Source organism: Pongo pygmaeus, chromosome 4 (genome assembly GCF_028885625.2).
Source record: "Pongo pygmaeus isolate AG05252 chromosome 4, NHGRI_mPonPyg2-v2.0_pri, whole genome shotgun sequence".
NCBI classification, from domain to species: domain Eukaryota; kingdom Metazoa; phylum Chordata; class Mammalia; order Primates; family Hominidae; genus Pongo; species Pongo pygmaeus.
In genome coordinates this window covers 143,867,066-143,879,243 of record NC_072377.2, presented here as the reverse complement: position 1 = coordinate 143,879,243, position 12,178 = coordinate 143,867,066, and the positions used below count along the sequence as shown (strand labels likewise).

The following is a 12,178-nucleotide window of genomic DNA, read 5'->3' as shown; positions in this document are numbered from 1 at the left end:
TTTTTTTTTTTTTTTTTTTTTTTTTTGAGGCAGAGTCTCACTCTGTCACCCAGGCTAGAGTGCAATGACACCATCTTGGCTCACTGCAACCTCCACCTCCCGGATTCATGCGATTCTCCTGCCTTAGCCTCCCAGGTAGCTGGGATTACAGGCACGCGCCACCATGACCAGCTAATTTTTGTATTTTTAGTAGAGACGGGGTTTCACCATGTTGGTCAGGCTGGTCTCGAACTCTTGACCTCATGATCCGCGTGCCTCGGTGTCCCAAAGTGTTGGGATTACAGGCATGAGCCACTGCACCCAGCCAAGACAAGATTAAAGAGCAAAACTTCTCCATCAAGCTACTTTTGTATAGGCAAGTAACATGATAATATTGTGTGTGTTTTTAAATTATTAATTCTTTAGGACATTTAAGTACCCTAGGGCAACATCAGGACTAAAAGCAGGGGCTAGAAGTCTGTCTAAGACTAGCTCTACAGTGTTGCCGGAAGTGATTCCATATCGTGAGACTCTGCTTCCATTGTAAAAAGCAGCACAATTCCTTTTTCCTTTTTTTTTTTGAGACAGTCTTGCTCTGTCACCCACGCTGGAGTGCAGTGGCATAATCTCGGATCACTGCAACCTCTGCCTTCCAGGTTGAAGCGATTCTCCTGCCTCAGCCTCCCAAGTAGCTGGAACTACAGGCGCCTGCCACCATGTCCAGCTAATTTTTGTATTTTTTTTTTCTTTTTTTTTGAGTCAGAGTCTTACTCTGTTGCCCAGGCTGGAGTGCGATGGTGCGATCTCCACTCACTGCAACCTCCGCCTCCCAGGTTCAAGCAATTCCCCTGCCTCAGCCTTTTGGGTAGCTGGGATTACCGGCATGCACCACCACACCCAGCTAATTTTTGTAATTTTAGTACAGATGGGGTTTCACCACGTTGGCCAGGCTGGTCTTGAACTCCCGACCTCAGGTGATCCACCCACCTCGGCCTCCCAAAGTGCTGGGATTAAAGGCATGAGCCACCGTGCCCAGCCAAATTTTGTATTTTTTATTCTATTTATTTATTTATTTATTTATTTAATGGAGTTTCGCTCTTGTTGCCCAGGCTGGAGTGCAATGGTGCAACTCGGCTCACCACAACTTCCGTCTCCCAGGTTCAAGCAATTCTCCTGCCTCAGCCTCCCAAGTAGCTGGGATCAGAGGCATGTGCTACCATGCCCAGCTGATTTTTTATTTTTAGTAGAGATGGGGTTTCTCCATGTTGGTCAGGCTGGTCTCAAACTCCTGACCTCAAGTCAACCGCCTGCCTCGGCCTCCCAAAGTGCTGGGATTACAGGCGTGAGCCACCATGCCCAGCCAGAAGCAGCACAATTTCTGAAGGGGAAAGAGAGGTAGAATTCTTAAACAGATGGGAACTGGCTTTTCCACTTATGCAAAAGATGCACTAGGTTTTAAAAAGATGAAAAATAACTTTTTACCACAAGATCTTCCAGAGAAGAGCCATCACTGATAACAAGCTCATTAAACTGGTCTTGGATTTGGTCCATAGTTTGTGGGAGATCTCGAGCTGGAATAAACCATTCATGCTCTTCTTCCTCTTCCAGCATTTCTTGGAAACAGCGTTCAATAAATTCTTCTTCCCATAACTCCTCTTCTATCTAGATTTATAATAAAGGATAATTTATAGCACACTTGGTAGATATCACTAGGAATGGCTTAAAATATCTTGAACTAAACCATTTAAAAGCACAAAGTCATACTTTCTTTTCTGCTTCCATGCTAAGGAAAAAAAAATGCTTACCATAATGACCTGCGAAGATCTGTTTAGGGTGTTTCTATGTTTTTACTTTTATTAGTAGAACATTCTTTTTTCCATTGAGGGTGGCAGGGAAGAAGTAAAAAGAGATGCCTGTCTGCTCCTGACTCCTGAATTCTCTTGACTTTCACGGTAACACAGCAATCTTACTGGCATAAGGCAGTGGTTTCCAAATCTGACTGCTCATTGGAACCATCTGAGAGCTTTGAAAAAGTTTCCCAGGCTCCACCCTCATCCTCCTGATTCAGAATCTCTAGGGTGGGACCCTGAAACAAGCTCCCCAGGTTATTTCCGTAAGCAGTTAAGCCTGGTAGTAATCAGCAGCCAAATAAACAGGAGTGGTGGCACATCGATCTACATACTTTATACATAAAGGACAAGATAAACACACTTCAGGGACAAGTACAATCATATTGAGGGCCGGAATGGACTATGAAAACATGTTTGTACAAAAAACTAACTTGTCTGTTGAATTCTTCTTCATTTTCCATCCACATGTACTCTGCAAATGGATTGTCATCTTCATGAGAATGACCGTTAATAATCACATCTTCATTGATGATGCTTGGGCTAGTACTGCTGCGACTTGGATCTTTCATGGCTGATGCTGGTTGTCGTTTTTAACCTTAAAAGAACAAGAACACAGTTAATTTACTTATTCATTCAGGGTTTTTTCTTTCTGAGACAAGGTTTCACTCCATCATCCAGGCTGGAGTACAATGGTGTGATCATGGCTCACCACAGCCTAGATCTCTTGCCTTAGCCTCCCAAGTAACTGGGACTACAGGTGTGCACCACCACACCACCCGGCTGAATTTTTTTTATTTTTTGTAGAAACAAGGTCTGTGTTACCCAAGCTGGTCTCAAATTTCTGGGCTCAAGTGATCCTCCCACCTAAGCCTCTCAAAGTGCTGGGATTATATGCATGAGCCACCGGGCCCAGCTGATTCTTTCAGTTCTTAGTGAGCATCTGTTTATTATCAGCAGGCATCATGAATAGGTGCTAGAGGCAGATGATACATTAAAAATACACGGTAAGTTGAACAATTGGAAAGCTTCATGTTTGTTTTTTCCAAATGATTTTAATGTTTTAAGAAATAGGGGAGGACAGCCTAAGACATCTAATGTTTTCTTTTTTCTTTTTTTTTTTTTTTTTTTTTTTGAGATAGAGTTTCACTCTGTCACCCAGGCTGGAATGCAGTGGCATGATCTTGGCTCACTGCAACCTCAACTGCCCAGGTTTAAGCGACTCTCCCGCCTCAGCCTTCCAAGTAGCTGGGATTACAGGCACGTGCTACCATGCCCAGCTAATTTTTGTATTTTTAGCAGAGATGGAGTTTCGCCACGTTGGCCAGGCTGGTCTTGAACTCCTGACCTCAGATGATCTGCCTGCCTTGGCCTCCCGAAGTGCTGAGATTATAGGTGTGCGCCACCACGCCCGGCCATATCTAATGTTTTCTGGTAACAGTAAATGAAGTCCATCAGTTGCTTACATGGACTCTCCAAACCATCCAATTTATATTTTATATTACATATCACTTGCTTTGTAAAGCAAGCATGGTCGGCTGGGCGCAGTGGCTCATGCCTATAATCCCGGCACTTTGGGAGGCGGGGGCAGGTGGATCATTTAAGGTCAGGAGTTTGAGACCAGCCTAACGTGGTGAAACCCTGTCTCTACTAAAAATACAAAAGAGGCCAGGCGCGGTGGCTCATGCCTGTAATCCCAGCACTTTGGGAGGCCAAGGCGGGTGGATCACCTGAGGTCAAGAGTTCAAGACCAGCCTGACCAACATGGTGAAACCGCGTCTCTACTAAAAATACAAAATTAGCCAGGCGTGGTGGCACATGCCTGTAATCCCAGCTACTCGGAAGGCTGAGGCAGGAGAATTGCTTGAATCCGGGAGGCGGAGGCTGTGGTGAGCTGAGATTGTGTCATTGCACTCCAGCCTGGGCAAAAAGAGCGAAACTCCATCTAAAAACAAAAACAAAAACAAAAAAACCCAAAAACAAAAAAATTAGCTGGGTGTGGTGGTACATGCCTGTAATCCCAGCTACTCAGGAGGCTGAGGCGGGAGAATCACTTGAACCCAGGAGGCAGAGGTTGCAGTGAGCCAAGACTGCACCACTGCACTCCAGCCTAGGCAACAGAGGGAAACTCCACCTCAAAAAACAACAACAACAACAACAACAGAAACCAAACACGGTCTGAAAGACTGAGTCATCAAGTGATGAAATGATGAAAAGCAAATTCAATTTTTAAAAACTGACTTCAAAAAGTCCAGGGATTAAAAGTGAAAACTAACAGATTTTTAATAACTTCTTAGGTTCTTCATGTATATAGCTCTGGATCTCTCCTTGATAGCCCATATTCTGTGTCTGCTTTTTCTCTAGGTCCATGTCAAGTTCTTCTATGTCTGGAGTTCCTCACTGTACGGTGAGTTTCAGGCATCTTTTTTTTTTTTTTTTTTGAGACAGGGTCTCACCTAGACTGGAGTGCAGTGGCGTGATCTCAGCTCACCGCAACCTCCGCCTCCCAGACTCAAGCAATTCTCCTGCCTCGGCCTCCAGAGTAGCTGGGATTACAGGCGTATGCCATTATCACCTGGCTAACTTTTGTATTTTTAGTAGAGACTGGGTTTCACCATGTTGGCCAGGCTAGTCTTGAACTCAAGACCTCAAATGATCCACCCGTCTCGGCCTCCCAAAATGCTGGGATTACATGCATGAGCCATCACGCTCAGCCCAATATCTTTTCATCTGAGTAAAAGTAGTATCAAATACAAGCCTGATGTCTTATACTACTCAATAGCTGATAACATGATCTAACCTAATTGATACATTGCAGGCTAAATATTTGAAGCACAAGGTTTCACATTCTAAAATATTCCAATTCATTAAGTTTGAAATCACTAAAAATAGATTTACATAAAACAATTCACCTGTACATAAACTCAAGCAGTATTGTGACTTGTGCCAAAGAAAGGCTTATTGAGGTCTGCTTACCCCAAATTTCATAATCAAGTAAAACACTAAATCTAAAATCTCCTACTGGAAATATATGTATTTTTTTCCCTTTGGGATAAGTTTCAGGGAAAAGACTAGCCCTATGTGTGTTGCCTGGCCCTTTAAATTTTATGGACTTATCCTTAAGAGGACATAAGTGTAATAAAAATCCACAGCTGTTCATGTAATATGACAAATACTAGATACTAATGACAACAGAATCATAGTGGTGAAAATTTTAATTGTTGAGAGGTCCTCAACTAAAAATTTCTGGGAACTTCTGTCCTAGTTATAGTATGTATATCTATAAAAGAAAGGCAGGCCGGGCACTGTGGCTCACTCCAGTAATTCCAGCATTTTGGGAGGCCAAAGCAGGTGGATTGCTTGAGCCCAGGAGTTCCAGACCAGCCTGGGTAACATAGAGAACCCCATCTCTACTACAAATACAAAAAATTAGCTGGATGTGGTGGTGCATGCCTATAATCCCAGCTATTTGGGAGGCTGAGGCAAGAGAATCACTGGAACCTGGGAGGCAGAGGTTGCAGAGAGGTGAGATCACACCACTGCACTTCAGCCTGGGCAAGAAAGCAAGACCCTGTCTCCAAAAAAGAAAAAAAAAAGGAAAGAAAGAAAAAAAAAAAAAAAAAGAAAGGCAGGCAGAAACAAGCTGGGTGCAGCTCATGCCTGTAATTCCAACACTTTGGGAGGTCAACAGGGGTGGATCGCTTGAGCCCAGGAGTTTGATACCAGCCTGGGCAACATGGCAAAGCAGGGTATAGTGGTGCACATCTGCGGTCCCAGCTACTTGGGAGGCCAAAGTAGGAGGATCTCCTGACCCTGGGAGGTGGAGGTTGCAGTGAGCTGAGATAGTGCCACTGCACTCCAGCCTGGGCGGCAGAGCAAGACCCTATCTTGAAAAACAATAATACAATCAAACAAAAGAAGAAAGGTAGAAACAGATTCAGAGTTATGTGCTATGGTGTTGGTAGAAAGAAAATATGATAATATGATTTGTTAGGAAATTGAGGCACTGTAAAAGCAGGCAAGACAGAAAACAGACAATGGATATGTTATTTTTATCATTAAACTTGGATAAAAAACTATTTTGATAGCAAGTTTTGACTAAATAATAACCAGTTCCTCTAAAGAAAATAATTAGGCTGGGTGCGGTGGCTCCCGCCTGTAATCCCAACACTTTGGGAGGCCAAGGCGGGCAGATCACGAGATCGGGAGTTTGAGACCAGCCTGGCGAATATGGTGAAATCCCATCTCTACTAAAAATACAAAAATTAGCCAGGTGTGGTGGCACGCACCTGTAGTCCCAGCTACTTGGGAGGCTGAGGCAGAAGAATCGCTTGAACCTGGGAGGCGGAGTTTGCAGTGAGCCGAGACTGCGCCACTGCACTCTGGCCTGGGCAACAGAGCGCGACTCCATCTCAAAAAAAAAAAGAAAAGAAAAGAAGAAAATTACCCATTTTTTTTTGAGACGGAGAGTACAGTGGTGCAATCTCAGCTCACTGCAACCTCCGCCTCCTGGGTTCAAGAGATTCTCCTGCCTCAGCCTCCTGTGTAGCTGGGATTACAGGAGCGTGCCACCATGCCTGGCTAATTTTTTTGTATTTTTAGTAGAGACAGGGTTTCAACACGTTGGCCCGGCTGGCCTCAAACGCCTGATCTCAAGTGATCCGCCCACCTCAGCCTCCCAAAGTGCTGGGATTACAGGCATGAGCCACCGTGTCCGGCTGAAAATTACTCATTCTTATATGGCAGGCTACCAAACTGCTTACTGTTAAATAATTACATTTTAGATATTCCTCTAACACTGTGAATAGCTGGGATTGATCCTGCCTCACAACTGGATGGAACTTTGCTTAATCTGCATCTGAACCTTATCATTAAGTTAGGTACAAAGACACCCCAATATAAAATAGCTTTTCATTATTTTCCCAATTTGTATCCTGTCCCAACTTATGCCCATAAAATCCTACTTTTCACACCGGGCACTGTGGCTCATGCCTGTAATCTGAGCACTTTGGGAGGCTGAGGCAGGCAGATCACTCGAGGTCAGGAGTTTGAGACCAGCCTGATCAACATGGCGAAACCCTGTCTCTACTGAAAATAAAAAAAAATTAGCCAGGTGTGATGGCGCACACCTGTAATCCCAGCTACACAGGAGGCTGAGGCAGGAGAATCACTTGAACCCAGGAGGTAAAGGTTGCAGTGTGCCAAGATCGCGCCATTGCACTTTGCAGCCTGGGAGACAGAGTAAGACTCTGTCTCAAAAAAAATAACTTAGATGCATGTGGTGGTGCACGCCTGTGGTCCCAGATACTCAGGAGACTGAGGTGGGAGGATCACATTAGCCTGAGGTCAAGGCTGCAGACAGCCATGATCGCACACCACTGCATTCCAGCCTGGACAACAGAGTAAGACCTCGTCTCAAAAAAATAATCTACTATTTTAAAGTGTTTGATTCAGTGGTTTTAACACACCACCATTACCTAATTCCACCAGAACATTTTCACTACCCCAAAAAGAAACTCCATACCCATCTGTAGTCACTCTCCATTTCCCAAGCCTCCCAACTGTGGGCAACCACTAGTCTACTTTCTGTCTCTATAGATTTGCCTATTCTGAACATTGCATACAAATGGAATCATAAAATATGGGTCCTCTTCTCATGTCTGGCTTCTTTCACTTATTACAATGTTTTCAAGGTTCACCTATGTTGTAGCATGTATCAGCATTTCATTCCTTTTTATTGCCAAACAATATTCCATTGTATAGAGATACACATTTTGTTTATCTACTCTGATTAATGAACATCTGCAGTTGTTTCCACTTTTTGGCTATTAATAATGCTGTTATCGGTACTTTGTGTACAAGTTTTCATATGAGCACGTTTTCAGTTCTCTTGAATATATACCCAATGTGTTCAATGCTAGTCAGTCTTTTAGCTATACATTTTCAACTGTGACAGAAAAAATGAGCAAAAAAGGTAGCTGACTCCCTCCCCACCACCAGACACAATCCTCACTCCAAATCCTTTTCCCAAAAGTAAGCACTGCTAATGTGGTATATATTTTTCTTAAAAAGTAAACACATATGCAACAATAGTATTGCATTTAAGGGCCTTACAGTCATCATCTATTTAATACTCACAAGTCCTGTGGATGTAGGGATTATGGTCAAATTCATTTCCATGACAAAGAACTAAGTCTTAAGTAACTTGTTCCAGGTTACACAACTAGTGAACAGTGGAGCTGAAATTCAAGTCAAGGTAGCCTGACTCTAAAACATGCACCAGGGCCCAGCACTTTGGGAGTCTGAGGTGCGCCTCCAGACCCAGCTGTTCAAAACCAGCATGGGCAACATAGTGAGACCCCTATCTCTACAGAACTACTAAAAAGAACTGCCAATGCAATGATAAACTTCCAGAGGAATGCTTAAGAAAAAAAAAAAACAGTTCAATTCTGGTAAAATACCTCTGTGGTATTTTAAACTACCCTGGTGCCATCTCCCATTTGCAGCTTGGTAAGCCTTGAAGACAATAGCCTGCATTCTTGGTACAAGTTGGAGGTAGCAATATCAATATTATTTTTATTTTTTTGAGATGGAATCTCGCTCTGTTGCCCAGGCTGGAGTGTAGTGGCATAATCTCAGCTCATTGCAATCTCTGCCTCCTAGGTTCAAGCGATTCTCCTTCCTCAGCCTCACAAGTAGCTGGGACTACAGGCGCGTGCCACCACGCCCCACTAATTTTTGTATTTTTAGTAGAGGCAGGGTTTCACCATGTTGGCCAGGATGGTCTAGATCTCTTGACCTCGTGATCCGCCCGCCTCAGCCTCCCAGAGTGTTTGGATTACAGGCGTGAGCCACAGCCCCTGGCTGCAATATAATAAATATTAACAAAGAACTCTGGTTGTTTTGACCTGGCTCCCTGAAGGACTGGCTCAAGAGTTTGCTGTGGGGAGTGGGATGGGGCAGTAGCACACATATTTGTCAAAAACAGTTAAGGGTAAATATAGTAGCAATAACAGGGCAAACAATCAACACAGTAAAAAGCCTGGGAAGAAAGGCTGGTGAAGGAGATGCTTTGAGAGTAAGAGTTTTGAAAAGCTCCCACATATTCTGGTAGTCCTAGAAAGCCATAGGCATGTCAGTGCTGAGCAGATGTTCAGAAAAGACCTGAAAAGGCTCTTGAGTTTTCACCTCTGGCTGAATTTCAGGCTCTGCCCATGCAGGAAGTGAAGGCAAACGCAGAGCTGTTGAAGGTGTGCCTCAACACATCCATAGGACCCATATACCAAGACTGGGGGAGTTGTTTTTTGCTTAAAGGCATTTAAAAAAGATCTGTCAAATCACTAGCTGACCACTAAGCTAATGGAAGAGAGACTTCAATGGCCACACACACAAAAAGAACACAAATTTTACTAAACTCTTTCAGAAAAGGCGCTAAAATGACAACTACAATAAGTGGCAACAAACCTGGGGAGAACCTAATTTCCAGAATTGCCACATTATATCATTCAAAATGTCTTTTTTTTTTTTTTTTTTTTGGAGACAGTCTTGCTCTGTCACTCAGGCTGAAGTGCAGTGGCTCAATCTCATCTCATTGCAACCTCCACCTCCCGGGTTCAAGTGATCCTCCTGCCTCAGCCTCCCGAGTAGCTGGGACTACAGGCGCATGCCAGCACACCTGGCTAATTTTCTGTATATTTTTAGTAGAGGCGGGGTTTCACCATGTTGGCTAGGCTGGTCTCGAACTCCTGACACTGAATAATCCACTCGCCTTGGACTCTCTCAAAGTGTTGGGATTACAGGCGTAAGTCACTGTGCCCAGCCCGAAATGTCATTTTTCAACAAAAATTATGAGGCATGCAAAGAAATAAAAAAGTATGGCCCATACACAGGCAAAAAATAAATTAACAGAAACTGTCCCCAAGGGAGCCCAGATATTAGATTGGACAAAGACTTTATTTATTTATTATTTTTGAGGAGGAGTGTTTTGCTCTTTTTGCCCAGGCTGGAGTGCAATGGCACGATCTTGGCTCACTGCAACCTCCACCTCCTGGGTTCAAGTGATTCTCCTGCCTCAGCCTCCCGAGTAGCTGGGATTACAGGTGCAGGCCACCATGCCTGGCTAATTTTTGTATTTTTAATAGAGACGGGGTTTCACCATGTTGGTCAGGCTAGTCTCGAACTCCTGACCTTGTGATCCTCCTGCCTTGGTCTCCCAAAGTGCTGGTATTATAGGCGTGAGCCACCGTGCCCAGCCGACTTTATTTATTTAATGTATCGTTTTTGAGACAGAGTTTTGCTCTGTCACCCAGGCTGGAGTGCAATGGCATGATCTCAGCTCACTGCAATTTCCACCTCCTGGGTTCAAGTGATTCTCCTGCCTCAGCCTCCCAAGTAGCTGGGATCACAGGCACCCACCACCATGTCCGGCTAATTTTTGCAGCTTTTAGTGGAGATGAGGTTTTCACCATGTTGGCCAGCCTGGTCTCAAACTCCTGACCTCAGGTGCCTCCCAAAGTGCTAGGATTACAGGCGTGAGCCACCACGCCCAGCCTTTATTTTTTGAGACTGAGTCTCCCTGTGTTGCCCAGGCTGGAGTGCAGTGGCTTGATCTGGGCTCACTGCAACCTCCACCTCCCAGGTTCAAGCAATTCTCCTTCCTCAGCCTCCCGAGTAGCTGGGATTACAGGCGCCCACCACCACACCCAACTAATTTTTGTATTATTTTAGTAGAGATGGTGTTTCACCATGTTGGCCAGGCTGGTCTCGAACTCCTGACCTCAGGTGATCTGCCCGCATCAGCCTCCCAAAGTGCCACTGTGCCTGGCCAAAAACTTCAAATCAAGTATATTAAATATGTTAAAAGAGCTAAAGGAAACCATGTAGAAAAAAATAAAAGGAACCATAGAATGATGTCTCACCAAATAGAAAATATCAATAGAGACAAACAGTGGGCCGCCGTGGCTTACGCCTGTAATCCCAACACTTTGAGAGGCCAAGGCAGGCAGATCACCTGAGGTCAGGAGTTCAAGACCAGCCTGGACAACATGGTGAAATCCTGTCTCTAATAAAAATACAAAAAATTTAGCCAGGCATGGGGGTGCATGCCTGTAATCCCAGCTACTTGGGAGGCTGAGGCAGGAGAATTGCTTGAACCCAAGAAGTGGAGGTTGCAGTGAACAGAGATCATGCCACTGCACTACAGCCTGGGAAACAAGAGTGAAAACTCTGTCTCCAAAAAAAAAAAAAAAAAAAAAAAAGAGACAAATAGAAATTTTGGAGTTGAAAAGTAAACTGGGCCAGGTGCGGTGGCTCAGGCCTGTAATCCCAGCACTTTGGGACTTTGGAAGGCTGGGGCAGGAGGATCACGAGGGCAGGAGTTCAAGACCAGCCTGGCCAACATAGTGAAAACCCTGTCTCTACTAAAAGTACAAAAATTAGCCAGATGGGGTAGCACGTGCCTGTAGTCCCAGCTACTCAGGAGGCTGAGCCAGGAGTATCGCTTGAACCTGGAGGTGGAGGCCGTAGTGAGCTGAGACCATGCCACTGCACTCCAGCCCGGGCAACAGAGCATGACTCCATCTCAAAAAAAAAAAAAAAAAAAGGTACAACTGAAATGAAAAATTTACTAGAGGGGTTCAACAGCAGATATGAGCAGGGAGACAAAAGAATCAGCAAATTTAAGTTAAGGTTAATTGAGATTTATCCAGTCTGAGAAGCAGAATGAGGAAATGAAGAAAAATGAACAGAACGTTGAGAGACCCAGGAGACATCAACTGTGCCAAAATATATACAATGGAATTCCCAGAAGAAAAGAATAGGTCAGAAACGTCTGAAGAGATAACAGCCTAAAACTCCCTAAATTTGATAAAAAGACATAAATCTATGTATCTAAGAAGCTCAATTAACCCCAAGTAGGATAAACTCAATATGACCCATACCAATACACATTACAATCGAATTGTTGAAAAACAAAGAGAGCATCTTGAAAACACCAAGAGAAGCAACTCATTACATACAAGGGATCCTCAATAAGATTAACAGCTGATTTCTCACCAGAAACCACGGAGGTCAGAAGGTAACATATTCAAAATGCTGAAAGAAAAAAAAATCGAACCAAGAATTCTTTATCTGGCAAAACTACCCTTTCAAAAATGAAGGAGAAATTAAGTCATTGCCAGATAAGCAAAAATGGACACTTTGTCACTAGTAGACCTGTCCTATAAGAAAAGCTAAAGTGAGTCATTCAGGCTGAAATGAAAGAACTCTATAGACATTAAATTGAATCCACACAAAATTAAAATGCCAGTAAAAGTAACTTATACAGGTAGTCACAAAAGTCTGTAATAACATAT

The 12,178-nt window shown here is 43.9% G+C and overlaps 1 protein-coding gene across 4 annotated transcripts in view; it reads right to left on the bottom strand.

Moving 5' to 3' along the window:
• PAIP2 (poly(A) binding protein interacting protein 2) overlaps positions 1–12,178 on the bottom strand; it is a 30,010-nt gene that overhangs the window by 3,533 nt on the left and 14,299 nt on the right. For all 4 annotated transcript variants that reach the window (XM_054488888.1, XM_054488886.1, XM_054488887.1 and 1 more), the window contains 2 exons: positions 2,261–2,424; positions 1,462–1,641 (listed from right to left, as the gene is read on the bottom strand). In XM_054488888.1, coding sequence (XP_054344863.1) covers positions 1,462–1,641; positions 2,261–2,398 — 318 coding nt within the window. In that variant the 5' untranslated portion in view covers positions 2,399–2,424. The remainder of the gene's footprint in view (positions 1–1,461; positions 1,642–2,260; positions 2,425–12,178) is intronic.